The sequence below is a fragment of the Durio zibethinus genome, chromosome 27 (genome assembly GCF_047325235.1).
Source record: "Durio zibethinus cultivar Kanyao isolate XHJ-2024 chromosome 27, ASM4732523v1, whole genome shotgun sequence".
Classification (NCBI taxonomy): Eukaryota; Viridiplantae; Streptophyta; class Magnoliopsida; order Malvales; family Malvaceae; genus Durio; species Durio zibethinus.
In genome coordinates, this window is record NC_143188.1 from 16,789,852 (window position 1) to 16,808,741 (window position 18,890).

The 18,890-nt window shown below is 27.1% G+C and overlaps 1 protein-coding gene across 1 annotated transcript; it reads right to left on the reverse strand.

Moving 5' to 3' along the window:
- Positions 1-690: 690 nt before the first annotated feature.
- Positions 691-9,155, reverse strand: LOC111279782 (cuscuta receptor 1-like). Its single transcript, XM_089756405.1, has 13 exons — positions 8,353-9,155; positions 8,047-8,190; positions 7,816-7,971; positions 7,623-7,700; positions 7,359-7,514; positions 5,699-5,776; positions 5,433-5,588; positions 5,131-5,205; positions 4,877-5,032; positions 4,498-4,572; positions 3,647-3,808; positions 3,410-3,556; positions 691-3,249 (listed from the first exon to the last, which is right to left on the reverse strand). Exons 1-13 carry the CDS (start codon positions 8,735-8,737, stop codon positions 1,037-1,039), a joined length of 3,981 nt encoding a protein of 1,326 aa, XP_089612531.1. The 5' UTR covers positions 8,738-9,155; the 3' UTR covers positions 691-1,036.
- Between the last annotated feature and the right edge of the window lie 9,735 nt (positions 9,156-18,890).

The following is an 18,890-nucleotide window of genomic DNA, read 5'->3' on the forward strand; positions in this document are numbered from 1 at the left end:
ATATTTAACAAATTTTAAGTTAAAAATGAAAAAAGTAGTACGATAAATAAAATTAACCATGCAAAGCATGAATTTAGAAATTTTAGTTTTTTTTCTTTTTAATTTTTATAATAATAATAATAATAAAGTATTACATTCATATAATCAATTGAATAATCAATTATTACATCATCATCAAGGTACAATCATAAAATAATTAATTAACAAACTATACTAAGCCATGATCTCATTGGCTAACACCTTATGTTTATTGTTGCTTTGGAAGATTATGCATTTAATTTATTTATTTGATGAGATTTGCACGTGTATGAAATATATAAATCTTTTTTTTTTATTTTGGAATAATTTGTAATCTATAAAAGAAAATAATTGCATTTTGCAATCAAAATGATATTTTCAACGATCAATGCTTATTTGGCTCATTTTATAAACTAATATTAATTTCCAAATGACAACAAATATTAAGTAATTTTAAATAAAAATAAAACCTCTATAAAAGGGCAAGAAATGAGAAATTGATAAATAAAAGAAAAAAAAAAGAAAAAGCACATTCTTAACTATTTCATATTACTGCAATATGATGGAAACTCTTTTAAAGATTCTGATATATTCTTAATTATTGACTTATTGTGATGTATTTCATTTAAAATTCAAATTCTTACTAATACTACTTGAATAATAGCTTGGAAAAGATATTAGCAATAATTTGGAGAAGATGGAGAATAGAGAATTGAATATTTGTATACAAACATAAATCAACAAGTTCCTTCAAAACAAAACGAATACCAAAAACAGAGTTCCGACAGAGACAAAAAGCTCTGTTGAAAGTGCAAAATCATCAAAGGACTCTTTCTAAGCAATATGAGTAACCAAATCCACAACTCGTCCTACAACCATCTTAGAAGAACAGTGTGCTGAAAGAAATCCCTCATTTAAAAGATCAAATCACCAAACTTCTTTTGATAACAAAAATCAACTTCATCCAAATCTTCACCACATTCAAACAAAAGGCAAATCACAAGAGCTCCCATGACACCTAAGCACATCTTTTGAAGATGTATAACTCAAAAAAATTGCCCACAACTGAGTAGCGACAAGTAGTGATGCAACTCTCGATGAAAGAAAACCATGCTTGTCGCCAATATGGATTTATGTATAGAACAACAAAAATTCCCAATAAAACAATCACATATGAAACCAGAAAGCTCACACAAAAACTATATATGTCCATGAAACTACCTTCTCCTTCATTGTCTATTGTAGTCGGTACTGTTGGTGGTGACTCAATTTTTGAGCAGTTATTTTGCAGTGGAGGCCCACAAAGAAAAGGGTTTCCCTCGTAACTGCTTTCATCAAAGGTCCCAAACTGAGCTTTTGATTCTGGAGTACTGCCTGACAAGTTGTTGTGTGCCACACTGAAAACCTCCAGAGAGTACAACTCAACCAACTGTATAGGGATTCTACCACTCAAGTTGTTGTAAGAAAGGTCCAAACTCTCAATTTGCTTAAGTTGTGAAAATGATGAAGGTATAATTCCGACCAAGTTATTGTGAGATAAGTTTAACGAAAGGATTTCACTTAAATTTCCCATTTCGAGTGGGATTTGCCCAGTTAACCTATTACAAGATAAATCAATCCCAGACATGTACTCAAGAATGTCACCACCATATGAATAGGACACACTCTTTGTTGTAAACTCTATCCATTCTTCCATGTAGCTAGTAGGATAATCATGTGATAAATAAAATAGACCATCTATTGGTAGATCATTCATTGAACTTGTTTTATACCAACCAACACCTACATAAGACTTCTCCACTTTCATTGCCAGAGTTAAATTACCTAAACAAGAAGGTATAGGACCAGAAAACATATTTCCAGAAAGATCTATGATGCTCAATGAATACAACTTGCATAATTGAACTGGAATTCCACCATCTAGATGATTATCTTTCAAAAGAAGGACGCTTAAAGAAGAAAATGTACCAATCCATTTTGGAATATTACCGGTCAAATTATTCCCTCTAAGATCTAATGTCACTAATGAAGAGCTATTAAAAGTAAGTGTCAATGGACCACTTAGTCTGTTTCTCTTCACGTGGACATGTCTCAAATATGGTGGATTGAAACAATAAGGAATAGAGCTAGATAAATTATTTTGAGAAAGCTCTAAAAATTCAAGCTCAAACAAGTTGCAAAATTCCATTGGAATAGAACCTTCAAAATGATTGTTTGACAAAGCCAATCTCTTCAAATGCGATATATTCCCTATCCATCTTGGAAGTTTTCCATTCAAATTGTTATTACTAAGATCAATATCCACTAGTAATGAATATGAAAAATCAGTAGTAGAGATATCAATATCAGGTATCTCTCCAGCAAAATTATTGCCATCCAAATACAAATTTGACAACCAATTTGTGTTGAACATCATAGGAACAATCTTTCCACTTAGGTTGTTATTTGATAGCCTAAGAATCCTTAATGAGCTTTCCATTATCAACTCTTCTGATACTCTTCCAGACAAATGATTGTCTGATAGGTCTAAAAATGCTAAAGTGCTCATGCCACTTAAACAATGAGGGATATTACCTTCAAAGGCATTCTTAGATAAGAATAACCGATTCAATTTTGGAAAAGTTGAACATATATTTACTGGAATTTGACCATGTAATTTGTTATTAGATATGTCAATCGAAGACACATTATGATGAAGAAGCTGTGGTAACAACAGAGGACCAGTGAAAGAATTACCCAACAAGAAGAGATTTTCTAATTTTGTGTTGTTTTCTAACAACCATAACGGGACTGTTCCACTGAAATAGTTATAAGAAAGATCAACATATCTCAAGTCATATTGGTAATAAAGGAAATTAAGAGGTTGTAGACTAAGTCCTTTATCTGTTGTACACTTTGACAAACTGATGATATTTAGTTGGAACTTTGGAATTGAAGCATGAAAGGAATTAGGTTCCATTATCATCTTGTTTTCATCACCCAAGAGAATCTTGAGATTTGGGAGGTTTGCAAGTGACAAGAATGGCATTGAAATTTGAAAGTGATTTGTTGAAAGGGAGACGAATCTAAGTGATGAAAGATTTGCTAAAGGCGTCAAACTTCCAGTAAATTGATTGTAGGAGATATCTAACTTAAGAAGAGATGTCAAATTACCCAAACAGTAAGGAAGTATCCCCTCAAGTGCATTCCAACTGATATCCAACGTTTCAAGGTTCCTTAGATCACACCAACCTGAAAAATTTATAAATTCATAGAAGAAATTTTAATTAAAATTTTTTTTCCAAAATAGAATATATATAAAAGATATTAGGTGAAAGAAATAGAATAAAGGATTATTCGAAATAGATGTATTCCATGAGTTATATTGGAGAAATTATAGTCTTTAATTTACCTTGATTAGGTAAGGAACCAATAAGTCCACAGCTAAATAAAGACAAAGTTTTAAGAGAAGTGAACACTCCAATGCTTTGCAAAATGTTGTTGTTGAGATAAGAATTGTCTAGAAATATTTCCTCCACTTGGCTCCACACATGCAATTCTGAGTAATCATAGCGTAGGAGGTATTATTAGATGTTAATCAACAAACAACTACTAATTTACGTTCTTTTGGAATAAATTAATGACTTACCTTTATCTTGAGTAGCCATCGTTTTGTTTAAGTAGTTCCCTTGTAGATAGAAGGTCTTAACTGATGGGAATGCATATACTAATTTTAGTAGTCGTGGAATGCTTCCATTGGTGAAAACCGCATTTAGACGAAGAACTTTTAACTTTTTCAAACTCTTATACTCTGTAAATGAAAAAAATAAATAAGTGAAAATTTTCATTTTTGTAGATAAGATTATATATTCAAGATTTATGTAAGATGAATTTTTAATAGAGAAGAATATTGAAACATTAAATATTTTTAATATAAATTTTAATATACGAAACAATCAAAAAGATGAAAATCAAACAAAACGGTAATAAGAATACGTAATAATCTAAAACAGAATGACAAAAGGCAAACAAGTCCAACTCTAAGACACAACAAGTTAATACAAACAAAAAGGGAAATATTTGATATGCCGTTGCAACACTTCTTAAAGAAAGCAATTATCTAAGGCAAATATATATCATTTTCTAATTAGTAATCAAATTACAATGAATTTCTTCCTTTAAAAAATCAGACATTAATTTTAATGAGAGCATTTCACCTACAATCATTATAATACAATTAAATAGCCACAATTCAAAATTACGTGAGGTCTAACAAAATTTTATATGGAAGTCACATTTATAAATGATTGATTCTTACATAATTCTTTATTATAGTTAGAAAATTGTAGCGTTGTAATAAAAAGCATATAATAAATAATTAATTTCTTACTTTAAAAAATTGAGCATTAAATTTTAATATGCTAAATTTTTTGGTCATTAAAACATCTACATCATTATAAACCTCATAAATAAAAATAGAAAATTTATTTGAATCCATACCTTTACAGCTCACAAATTCATTCAAATCATTATAACTCATATCCAGTTCCTCTAAGTTGGTAAAAGCACCTAAGTCTGGAAAAAAAGTAATGAATAAACTTCATTAAATCATCTAAATATATGAAATGTATTTTTTTTAAAGTATTTATAATAGAGTTGAAATTTTGGTTGAAAAGTAATAATTAATTAGATTATGACTTGAATCAAGCTTTTAGAAATAGGTCAATTTTAACTGTCTCCTAGTATCTATAAATAATTTACATAATTTCATCATTAAAGAAAAGAAACAGATGAACTCATTTGTTATGTCATCTTGAAACATGAATAAAGATTTTGTTAACAAATTCAAAATTTTCGCAAAAAAAAAAAAAAAAATTACCTCTCATATCTATTGATCCATTTAACTGATTGTAGCTTACATCCAAAGACTTCAAATTTGAAAGCCCGCTAAGTGATGCAAATATGCTGTCCTTAATGAGATTAAAACTCAAATCAAATTCTTCTAAATGGGTCAAGTGCAGCTGTCTCCCACTATCTACATAAGGTTTACATAATTTGATCACTAAAAAAAGATTTACATAATATTTAATTATATATAACAACTTAACTAATTGAGCAAATATAAATGCATACCTTGTGAGGATTGAAGGCTTTCAATGCTGTTCCAGCTTAAATCCAACTTCTTCATATTCGTTAAATTATTCAATTCTATGTCCAAGTTCAATTCAAATAATCATTATGTTAGCCTGGTTATTCAAATAATCTTTTATTGAATATTCTTATTGACTTTATAATGAAATAAACGGCAAAATAAGTCTAAAGCTTTAAATGAACAAGAAAAATCCTCAAATGTGATATGAGATTGTACTCATTTGATGAGTTTAAACGTTCTAAAAGGAATTTTTTTTTAAAAAAAAAGGCTGCAATAGCTTTACCTTTAATATCTATTGAGCCATGCAATTGGTTCTCCCCCATATCTAAGGACTTCAGACTTGAAAACTCCAGAGGGAAGAAAAATGTATTGTTCTTGAAATGATTACGCCTCAAATTAAGCTCCTCCAAATTGGTCAATCTCAGTTGTGTCTCGTTTCCTATATAAGAATATAAAATTCTATTATTTGCTATTGTCAATGAGAAATTTTATATGTTAATCACATAATTAAGAATTTAGTTAAGTAAATTAAAATATATATATTTATACCTTGCTTTGATGGTCGGAAGCTTTCAATTTTATTGTCGCTTAAATCCAAGTTCTTCAAATTTGTCAGATTATTCAATCCTACTCAATGACAATGAGTAATTAATATTACGTATAAAAGCAAATGATATGCAATACCTTTTCCTGAAACAACAATTGATTTAAACGTAAAAAAAGGGTAAACCAAGTTTATCGTGAATGTGAATAGTTCCTTCCAAGTGATTTCTCATCAAACTTAAAGTCTTTAAAGATAAAAGACCATTGATATAAAGATAAAAGACCATTGATATAAAACAATATGTTATTTTTCAAAGAGTTGTATCCTAAATCAAGAGTTTCCAAATTATTGAGTCTTGAAAGCCATTGGAAGCCTGTAATGAAAAAGATTAATATTTTAATTACTATATATCATTCATAATCACTATTGGGTTAATTTTAATTCTACCATTTGCTTGACTTGATCCATTAACACAAATACTCAGGAAACTTCAGAAAACAAAAATTAAAAAGAAAAAAACTACAAAATGGTTTCTCAACTCTTTCTAATTCAGTCATGTATCGGTTTTCTCACTTCAATAATAAATACTTGGTTTGGTTGTCTTTATCTTACATAGAGTTGGATTCGAATTTCTTATCCCAATCAAAAATCGAAATGACTAACTGTTTAATAAGTGACATCCTCCTTCATAACTAGGTGTAGCTTGATTTTTTTTTTTTTTTTGCCCAATAGGTGTAGCTTGATTCTTAAGCTAATGGCTTTTTTCCTACCGGATATTATGAACAAGAAATGTTTTTTTGCAACCAAAAGTTGTCATATTAGCAACTGCAACTATCCAAGAGACAAAAGGTACAATTAGCATCTTAACTGGGTTTCATTTCACATTTTGAAAATAATATAATATTTGTCAACTTAATTAATGTAATTATATAAGCAAACATGATAATATTAAGAATTATGATATTATAATTAACACAATAAGAATTACAATACGATGATTGTAATTAAAAAGCCTCCATCGAGTAACATGTGCCATGCGGAAATCATTGGTAAAGACAGCCCTTGTGAGGGAAAGGCTAGAACTGGTTGCCCAACCAACTATGATCTCGAGGAAGCCACAAGGATAGAGTTGGCAACCTCCTGTACTGGATATGTTAAAGCTCATTGTGGATGCAGTGTATAGGTTCAGAGAACAGGAAGCTGGGCTAGGTGCTGTTCTTAGAGATTCAAACAGTAACGTGGTTTTTTCAGCAGTGACTTGAGTAGACTGGACTGAAAGTTCCTTTCATACAGAGGCAAAAGCGATCCTTTGGGGACTGCAACTAGCTTTTGAACAGGGTACAGAGCATGTGATAGTGGAGACTGATTCTATGCCTACAATACACGAAATTGAAAACACACATAGCTCGCTTTGGTCGGGAGGTGATTGGCTTATGGGTAAGGTTGTGTAACTTTTAAGTGTTTTGTCTTCAGTTATATACTTTGGGCGGTGTTTTGTCTGTCTGGTTTGAATGCATAGATCTATTTGCTTTGCTGCATTAACTTTATGCTGGCTTTGTGCCCTTTTGATTAATTAATAAATACCTTTGACTTAGCAAAACACTTTCTTTTATGAGTTTAAGGCTTCTAAAAGGAATTTAAAAAAAAAGGTTGTAAAAGCTTTACCTTTAACATCTATTGAGCCTTGCAATTGGTTCTGCCTCATATACAAGGACTTTAGAGTTGAAAGCCCCCGAAGGAAGGAAAATATGTTGTTCCTGAAGAGATTACCGCTCAAATCAAGTACCTCCAAATTGGTCAACCTCAGTTGTGTCTCGTTTCCTATACAAGAATATATAATTCTATTATATACTATAGTCAATCAAAAATTTTATATGCTGATCACATAATTAAGATTTTAGTTCAGTGAATTGAAATATATATTTATACCTTGCTTTGATGGTTGGAAGCTTTCAATTCTATTGTAGCTTAAATCCAAGTTCTTCAAGTTTGTCAAATTATTCAATTCTATTCAACCTCAACAAGTAATTAATTATATTATATATAAAATCAAATAATATGCAAGAGCTTTCCTTGAAACAACAATTGACTTTAATATCAATTAGAGGTAAAATGAGTTTACCGTGAATATGAACGGTTCCTTCCAAGTAATTTCCACTTAAACTTAAAGTCTTTAAAGATGAAAGACCATTCATATGAAACACTATATCATTTTTCAAAGAATTGCCCCATAAATCAAGAGTTTCCAAATTACCAAGTCTTGAGAGCCATTGGAAACCTGTAATAAACACAAGTTAATATTTTAATTACTGTATATCATTCATAATCATAATTAGAGCAATTTTAACTCTACCGTTTGTATGACTTGATCCTCTGAAGGAGTTTGCTCCTAGATATAAATGCTTAAGAGATGAAAGCTCACTCAAAGATAACAAAATTGTATCATTGAGGTAATTGTCTCTTAAATCAAGGATCTCCAAATTTAGCTTTGCAAAACCTGCAAGAGAGTTCTTTTAAATATATAAAAAGGACTTAGTGGCTTTCATCAATAAAACAAAATTAGAATTAAATATGAAGTTGTAAAAATGAAAAGTGATGAATGAATTTTCATATTGCAAATTAACAATGGAATAATTAAACATGAAATGGCAAAAAGGACCTTCATTTTCAACAAAACCAGCGATGTTACTCCCTGGCAAATAAAGATGCTTCAGTTCCTTGAAAGGAAGAAACAAAGAGGCATTAAGATACCATCTTTCTTCGCTGAGCCATCTTGTATAATTAAGAGAGAGTCCTATGACTCGCTTGGAGGAGGAGGAGGAGGAGGAGGAGGTGTTGCACGCGACCCCATCCCATCGACAGCAATCTGAACCCTTGATCTCATCAACCCAGCTCTTCAGATGGTTGTAAGGATTGAAGAAAGGTTTGAGTTGCAAAAGAGCAATCCTTTCATCCTCCCAACATGCATCAGTACTATACCATCTGCATCCGTCTAACAACAACAACAACAAAACACTCAACCACAACCATTTGGGTTCCATCATCTCTTTTTCTTTATATATGATCTCTATATTTTCAATTCTCTCTCAACTGCTACTTCTAAATATATAACGATAAGCCTTGCATCAAGCTTAATATATATAGACAATCAAGGTGGTCCTCGATCGTTTAGACTCTGTGTGGTAGGAAAGAAAGAAAAGGGAAAGTAAAAAAAATATATTACAACTTTTTTTTCCTCGTCCTTTCCTTCTTACCAAAAGGAGTGTTAGTCCCTTTCTTTGTCTTCGGTGGTAAATTCTACTATTCTTGGAATTGAAATTTGAATAAACTAGTCACTGAAATTATTCTCTTTCGAAAGTGGCCGACATAATTTAGAAAAAAAAATTGCAATAAGACAATGACTTTTATTTTCCACAAATTAAAAATTTGTTCATGCTATATATAAATGAGGTTTTGTCTCAATAATAAGAAAGAGTGATTGGAAGAATTAGATTTTATGATCGAATCTCATTGTATATATATTGGATTTAATTTAAATTTTCTATAAATATACTAATATTCTATTATTCAATTGTTTTATTATTATTTTTTTTTACCAAATGATCAATCTTGATAAAAAATCATTCATTTCACAATCGTTCTCTTGGTTGTTATAGTTGGAGTACTTGTTAAACCCAACTACTCTCTAGGCTATTTGGTCAAAAAACTTGGATCCAGTCCCAAATATGATTTTTAAAACTTGAGTTCAACTTGAGAATTTTATTATATTAATAAATAATATATTTTAATTAATTTTAATTTTATAATATTAATATAAAATATTTTTAACATTTTAATAACAAATTTAATTGAAATAAGTAAATGAGTTTGGGAACATTTCACCTATAATTTTTTTTATTACAATATTATAATTATTTAATTACATTAAATAATTATATATGGGTCCACCACTTATAAGTGTGACTTTTATATAAAATTTTAATAAATTTTACATAATTTTAAATTGTGATTAGTTACTATAATAATTGTAAATGATACAATTGATTTTTCTTTTTTTTTTTTTTTTCATTTTGTAATAAATACTTTAGGCCATAATGTGACTTACGTGAAATCGTGGAGTATGGGTTAAAAATTGTTTCCACGTTTTCCATGTGACTTCCTGTTGCAGTTTATTTCTTCCTGGAAGAACCTTTTATTGCATGTTCCATTTGATTTCTATTTTTTTAAAGGCATTTCATATTTACTTTTAAATCTATAAGTCTATAACATCTAATATAGCATTGTTTGAAAGGATCTTCAAAATGGCGTCAACTTAAAATTCACATTGTCTTCATATCCACGTTATTTAATTGGATTATTTACTTGGATTCTTAAAGTATATATGAATATAAAATGTTGTGATTTGTCTACGAGTTTTTCATTTTCTTTTCTGATTTCTTTGTAAATGATTAATAAAATAGTAGTAAACGATCAATAATATGATATTAAATTTCATAATTTTAATACTAAAAATTTACATAAACTATTAATAAAGGATAAAAGAAATTTATGCTTTCATATATCAATAGAATGAAGGTTTCGCTTTTTATGGGATATATTTTTTTAAAAAAAATTATTTATAAAAAATAATTTTAAAGTGAATAATATGGTAAATAATAATACTTAAAAAATTGCTTTTTCTTTAATGTTTAGTTTTTCAAAATACTTACTTTAATATCAAATTGCACTTTTGGCTTTTCTAACTAAAAAAAAATTCCAAAAAGTGAAAAAAAATTAAAATACAAATAGAAAAAACTGAATTAAAAAAATAACTATTGGTCTTTTAAAAGCAAATGCAATGTCGGTTGTTGGCCAAACCCAAAAGAAAGTTACTGAGAAATTAACTCCAACTTGCTTGACACTTCAGTCATATCTTCCCCGTTAGTTTTACTTTAGCGTGAATAACATTTTAATTTGTTGAAAGTCTTCTGCTTCGTTTTACACACAAAGGCACGTACTTTACCACATTGCAAAATTTTTGTAAAGTACATCGGCAACTTTCAAGAAAATGTGATTTTAATAATAAATTAATTTATTCAAGTTTCAATTCCTGGAATTTACCATCGATGAGAGAAGACAGCGAAAGACACTAATAGTCGTTTAGGTAAAAAGGAAAAGAAACTAAACAGAGTCAACGCAAGGACTTGACTTGCCAAAGTTTTTTAAATTTACTTCATATTGATTGTGTTATTATATTATAAAAAAAATTATTTTTTAATTTTATTTTATAATATTTTAAAAATATTAAAAGATTAGTATAAATATATTTTTAATATTTTAATGATAAATAAAAATGAAATGCAAAGCCCACCAAACCTAAGATTTCTTGATTTCAACCATGCTCAGCTCCTCTTATTTCATGGACACGTTTTTTTATTCTCAAATAATATATTTTTGGAGAATTAAGAAAGCCAATTATTTTTGCAGCTCCACAATTACTCACTTCTTGCAAATAACACTGATTAGGATGTTACTATTTTTAAAATTTATTATATTTTAGGTGTTATATTAAAAATGTTCAAAATTTAAATATCTAATTAAATATTTTATTATAATTTAAAAATAATTCGTAATAATAATTATTTTTATAATTTACCACCATAAATAGAACGTTGGCTATATAAAATAATGTAAATGTTTCTATGATAGCTTGATATTAGACTTGTTTATGTGTCGGACCATATGCTGGTCTCAATTCAATCATGTCTGGAACAAAATTTTTAAAGCTTTTAACAACGCATATTGCTTATATTGTTCTTGTTAAACAATATTTGTTAATTTAATTTAAAATATATTTAAAAATAGTAAATTGTTAATATAAAAATCCTTTTAATGATAAATAAAAATGAAATGCTGAGCCGACCAAACCTAAGATTTTTAGGTTTCAACCAAACTCGGCTCATTTTTGTACATTTACACCTTTATTTTTTTTTTTTTCAAATAATATATTTTTAGAAAATTAGGAAAGCCAATTATTTTTGCAGCTCTACGGTTACTCACCCCTTGCAAATACCATGATTAGGATGTTACTTTATTTTTAAAATTTATAGATTTGATATTATTTTAGGTATTTTTAAAATTTAAATATCATATTAAATATTTCATTATAATTTAAAAATCATATATAATATTAATCATTTTTATAATTTGCTACCATAAATTAGACGTTGTCTATATAAAACATTGTAAATGCTTCTATGATATCTTGTTATTAAACTATACTTAACCATTTGTGTATTTGTATTGTTTAAAATACTAAAATTCATGTACTTGTATTGTATTTTGTATGAAAATTACATATTATAATTTACATATTTAATTATTTTTATTACTTTTTGTTTTTACCAATGATCAATCTTGATTAAAAATCATTCATTTCACTATCATTCTCTTAGTTGTTATAATTGGAGTGCTTGTTAATTATTAGGTGTTTATAGACCCAATTACTATCTAGGCTGTTGGTCAAAGACTTTAATCCAATCCTAAATATGTTTTTTTCTGCTTAAGTAGATCTGTTCTAAAGTCAGGCTATCCTCCTTGGTCTAAAAATTTACATAAGCTATTAATAAAGGATAAAAAAATTATTCTTTCAGATATCACTAGAATGAAGCCCTCGCTTTGCATGGGATTTAAAAAAAATTATTTATAAAAAATAATTTAAAATTGAATAATATGATAAATAATAATACTTAAAAAATAATGCTTTTTTCTTTAATTTTTAGTTTTTATAAAATACTTAATTTAATATCCAATTGCACTTTTGGCTTTTATACACAAAAAAAAATCTAAAAAGTGAAAAAATGTAAAATACAAGTAGAAAAAACTAAGTACAAAAAGTAAATATTGGTCTCTTAAAAGCAACTGCAACATTGGTTGTTGGCCAGCCCCCATACAAAGTTATTGAGAAATTAACTCCAACTTGCTTGACACTTCACATTATTTAGTCATATCTTCACCATTAGTTTTACTTTAGCGTGAATAACGTTTTATTTTGTGGAAAAGAAAAAGTCTTTGTGCTTCGTTTTACACACAATGGCACGTACTTTATTTCATTGCAAAATTCTCCTAAGGTATGTCTGCCACTTTCAACATAGTGTGATTTTAGTAATAAATTTATTTATTCAAGTTTCAATTCTTAGAATTTCCCATCGATGAGTGAAGATAGCGAAAGACACTAATACTCATTTGGTAAAAAGGAAAGGAAAACAAACAGAGTTTAAGCAAGGACCTTGACTTGCCAAAGTTTTTTAAGTCTAGTTCAGATTGATTGTGCTATTATATTATAAAATAATTTATTTTTTAATTTTATTTTAGAATATATTTAAAACCATTAAAAGATTAGTATAAATATATTTTTAATTTTTTAATGGTAAACAAAAATGAAATGCAAAGCCCACCAAACCTAAGATTTCTAGATTTCAACCATGCTCGGCTCCTCTTAGTTCATGAACACCTTTTTTTTTTTCAAATAATATATTTTTAGAGAATTAAGAAAGCCAATTATTTTTGCAGCTCCACGATTACTCACTTCTTGCAAATAACACGATTAGGACGTTACTATTTTTAAAATTTACTATATTTTAGGTGTTATATTAGAAATGTTCAAAATTCAAGTAGCTTATTATAATTTAAAGACCATTTGCATTATTAATAATCTTTATAATTTGCCATCATAAATTGAATGTTGGCTATGTAAAATAATATAAATATTTCTATGATAGCTTGTTATTAGACTCGTCTATGTGTCAGACCATCTGCTAGTCTCAACTCAATCAAGTCTTGAACAAAATTTTTAAAGTTTTTATCAAGGTTAATTGCTTATTTTGTTCTTGTTAAACAATATTGGTTAATTTAATTTAAAATATATTTAAAAATAGTAAATTATTAATATAAAAAGCTTTTTAATATTTTAATAATAAATAAAAAATGAAATGGAAGATTTGCCCAAACATAAAATTTTAAGGTGTTAACCACGTTAGACTTTTTTAGATGAAAATGTGAGAAACTACTTTAGGTTTTCCTAAATTCTTTTTAATTTTATTTAATTATTTATTTTTAAATAAGTTAACTAGTATTAAGATTTAAATGAGAATTGTTTTAATCTTGGTAAGTGTATAATATTTATCAAAAGCTTCTAAATAATTATATTGGCATGTCTCTAATTGATGCCTAAAAAATCATTTTTTTTAGATCGTGCTAATATAATTTAAACTTTATTTTTTTTATATTTGAGAGTGTCAAGGATTTATTTCTAATTGAAAATTTTGCACAAAACTTGAATTCCAATATAAATTATAATTTATCTTTTCCTTGTTAAATATTGCATTTTCTTTATAAATTCAAACTTTTAATGTATTCAAAAAATTGCTTCAGAAATGAAGAATGATATTATAAGTTCTACCACAATAAAAGTATGCAAATTTACTTTTATGCTCTTGTTGGTTTCATCAAATTCTTTTATTTTACTATGTATAATTTTATTTTGAGTTTGTTTTCGATATATTGTCAATATATATATTATATATACCGTAAATGAATCAAATGATGCTAACTTATTATATAAGTAAATATTAGCCCTTAAAATAAATTTGTAAAAATTAATATTTTTTAAAATTTATTTATTAATGAGATAGTATCATTTGATTCACCTCATGACATTGAGTTAAATATATATGATCATATTCTCAATATATAAGATGCCTGCTCAAAGGTAACATATTTAACTTGAAAGTCTCAATTTTAAATCTCAGCAAGAAAATGTTAGGAGTAATACCTAGAGTGAGAGTAAATTACAATTTTTGTTAGTCAAACTCTATATGCTTCCATAAACACCAAAAGAAAAATGTAACACCCCTCTGCTAATTCCATTTTTTGATACATTTAAGAAAGTTTAAAGGGAAGAGAAAAACTTGAATATATTAGTTACTTTCATGGGTTCATGTTATTTGCTTTATAAGAATTTAATATATATATATATATCTATCTATATATCTATACTATATTAAAAACGATAAATTTTAAAAGTGCAAATAATGAACAACATAAATGTCTTTGATAACTTAATTAATAATGTTATCCTTAAATTGGTTAATATTTTGAAATGACAAATTTTAAGTGCGTATTTTAAATTGAATTTTCTTAAAATTGTTATGTACTATTTCTCAAACAAAAATTTTTTTAATTATTTATTTGAATCTAAATTGAAATTTAATTTTTTTTTAAAGAAAATTTATTTGGGATTCAATATAATTTTGATAATAAATATAATAAAAACGGATAAATTGGCTCGAGCTCTCGCTGATGCTTGGGTTTTCATTTTGTCATTTTGTAATTAGCCAAAAGTGTGATTTGTGCCTGAAATAGTGAAGTTTGGGTTAAAAACTCTTTTCACCATTATCTATGTGGGTTTCTGCTGCATCCTATTTCTTCATGGAAAAAAGAAACTTTTATTGGGTAAAACCTCATGCTACATTATTTTATTTTTTAAAGATAATATGTTGGTAGTTAGAAATTAATAAGCGTAAAATTTTAAAAGATAAAATAGTAAATGGAAACCAATTGAAGCGTTAATATAATGTATAAATTCTCTTCATAACACATTAATAACACATAATTGTAATTTATATATATAAATCTCTATAGTTACTTGTCCCTTGCAAACAGCATGATTAGGATGTTTATATTCAATAATTATTTTCCTTATTAACAAATTATTACTATGTTTAATTTGAAAGGCACAACATATAAAGACATTGAATTAGCCAATTGTATAGTTCCCTTGGATCTTAAATTTATTGGCAACCAACTAACTTTTTCATACTATAATTAAATAATCTGATAAACAAGGCTTCATTCCATTTATTTTTTTCCAAAGTTGTTCAAAATCTTCAGATTTCTCAAATTGTGTTTGGTGTCAAAAACGTCGTTGGCAATTCAGGTCATGCATTTAATGATGTTGGGTGGTCCAGATAGAAAGTAATTGGTGAAATTAACTCCAATTTACTTGATAATGAGTTTCTACTTTCTAGTTTGTAGAGTCAACAAAGTTTTTAATTTTGTGGAAAATAAGTTCTTCTGCTTTGTTTTACACGCTAAGGAAACTATTTCTTTTTTTGTTGTAGACTTTGTTTATAACGTTTTGGCTACGTTTGGAAGAGTGTGATATTAATGACCAATTCATTCAAATATTAATTCGAAGAATAATGAAATTTATCAAGACGAGAAAAAGACAACTTTGACGGGATTTGCCAATATTAATTTCCTTTAAATTGCAATTTAGTCAAGTGCAATGTTAGTATTATATTTGCATTGGAAACGCGTTTGGGTCAAAACAGCACAGCCACTTCAATTCATGCACTTAATGATGTTTGAGAGTTTCTACTTTGACTTTGTAGCGTGAAGAAAGTTTTGGTTTTGTGGAAATTAAGGTATTTTGTTTGGTTCTACACGTTAAGTAAAATACTAATTGTCTCATTGCATAATTTTTTTATAACATTTCGAACACGTTCAAGATAGTGTGATGTTAATGGTTAGTTCTTTCAAGTGTCATTTTGAAGAATATATTCTAGTAAATTACATTTTCAGTGAAGGTAAAAATTGTTATTAAAAATATAAAATTATCACTATGTAGTAAAATTTACAACTGATGAGATCAATAAGACAGAGATGCATTTGCCAAAGTTTCCTTCAATTTACAATTTAATTAATTACAATTCAAATTGGGTTTGGGGTCAAAAAATCACCGGCAATTTAGGTCATGCATTTAATGATGTTGGGTGGCCCTGATAGAAAGTAATTGAAAAAATTAACTCAAATTTGCTGGACAATGAGTTTCTATTGTCTAGTTTGCAGCGTGAACAAAGGTTTTAGTTTTCTGAAAAATAAGTTTTAGTTTTGCGGAAAATAAGTTCTTCTCTGCTTGCTTTTACACACTAAAGAAAATATTACTTGTTTTATTGTAAATTTTTTCTATAACGTTTCAGCTATGTTCGAGAGAAAGAGTGATGTTAATGACTAATTCATTCAAATGTCAATTCGAAAAATAGTGGAATTTATCAACGATGAGAGAAAGACAATCTTGACAGGACTTGCCAAAGTTAATTTCCTTCAATTTACAATTTAATTAATTACTACTTATGTTGATGCATTTGCTTTTCTCAAATTTAGTTCATCTTTATACCTTTGAGATTCAATTCTTGATATTTTGCCAATGCTAAAACTCTTCTCCTGATAGCCATATAGGAACCATTTCAGCATAGCCATGGGGATTTCATCATTATTCCTCATAAAAGAATATAAAGAAGCTAACCTATAGAATAAGACAAAAATTAAAAAATAAAAAATTGATTCAAAAATATAATATTTGATTAGGATCAATTTTTTTCTTATTTGATTTGGTTTAAATTCGGATATTTAAAAATTTCTAATAACACAACTACATTGAATATATAGCGTGAATAAAATTTTAGTTTTGTGGAAAATAAGGTCTTATGTTTGGTTTTGCACGCTAAGCAAAATACTAATTGTCTTATTGCATAATTTTTCTATAACGTTTCTACCACGTTATAGAAAAATAAGGGAGAGTATGATGTTAATGACTAATTTTTTCAAGTGTCATTTTGAAGAATATATTCTAAACAAATGCATTTTTATCACTAAAAATATAAAATTGTCACTATATAGTAGAATTTACAACTAATGAGATTGAGAAAGATAGAGAAATAGAAGACCTTGACTTCACTCGCCAAAGTTTCCTTCAATTTGCAATTTAATTAATTATAATTGATAGATGTTGATGCATTTGCTTTTCTCTTGTCCTACAAATCTTGATCATTGGAGTAAATGAATGGTCTTTTTTTTTTTTAATTTTTTGAGCAATATATTTGATTGCAATGAAATAATTTGTTTTTATTATTTGCCACCGTAAAGACATTGTCCAATAAAATAGCATAAATGATTCTATGATATCTTGTTATTAGATTTGTCTGTGCATCAGACTGTCAGTTAGTCTCCACTTAATCGAATATTGAATAAAATTTTTAAAGTTTTTATCAAGGTTGATTGCTTATTATGTTTTAATTAAATAATATTTGTTAATTTAATTTAAAATATATTTAAAAATGTTAAATTATTAATATTAAATTTTTTTAAAATACTTTAATAATAAATCAAAAATGAAATTGATGATTTGCCCGAACATAAAATTTTAATGTGCTAACCATATTCGATTTTTTTAGATAAAAATGTGAGAAACCGATTTAAGTTTTCCTAATTTTTTAAAATTTTATTTAATTAATATTTTTAAATAAGTTAACTAGTATTAAGATATAAAATGAGAATTGATTTGATGTTGGTAAGTGTATAGAAATAGATTATTTTTGTTTTAAAGAATATAAAAAAGAATATAAAAGATAAACACTTGAATATTAATTTAACCCAATCGAATATCTTTTCCTTCAAATCTAAAATATAAATAAAAAAATTAAATATATCTTATCCTATTATTTTTTCAAAAAAATTGAATAATTTTATTTTTGAATTTTATCTTTTGATATAGTTGTTTGTTACTTTCCATTTATATAATTAGAAAATTATTATAGTTTAATATGCTTGAATTTTTTTTAGTCATCTATTTGTATTTTGTTATATGAAAAATAGATAACATTTAATTTATGATTTTTTTTTTAATTTTTATTTAAAAATTTTATATTTCATTACTATAAATGATAAAATTAAATATATAACAATAAGCCTTGCATCGAGCTTAATATATATAGCCAATCAAGGAGTTAGGCGATAATAGTCGTCCGTATAAAATGACTTTTGAATATATGGCGATGAAATTGATGAAAGTTTGTCATTTTCATACTGATATATTCAAAATCAACATTAATTGACAGTGCATTAAGCAGATTAGTCATTTGCATAAATAAATTATTTCGTGAATTATTTCAATTTCTTTATTTTTTGTTAAAAAATTACCTAAATTAAAAATATTGTGACAAAATTCAACGAATTAAATTATAAGGAAAAAATTAAATATTAATCCACAGCATAATGTCAAATTTGTTTTGGTGTTTAATGTTCTATCCATTCCAGTTAATTTGTTTTTAGTGACTTTTTTTTATTAAATGAACTCAACTTTAACTATTATTTTCA

Coding starts and splice junctions, on each gene's coding strand:
- LOC111279782 (XM_089756405.1), bottom strand. CDS start 8,737: ATGATGGAACCCAAATGGTTGTGGTTGAGTGTTTTGTTGTTGTTGTTG. Junction 5,777..7,358: donor AGGCTCAATAGATGTTAAAG/GTAAAGCTTTTA, acceptor GTCATTGAGTAG/GATTGAATAATCTGACAAAT. Junction 5,589..5,698: donor CTTCCGACCATCAAAGCAAG/GTATAAATATAT, acceptor ATTCTTATATAG/GAAACGAGACACAACTGAGA.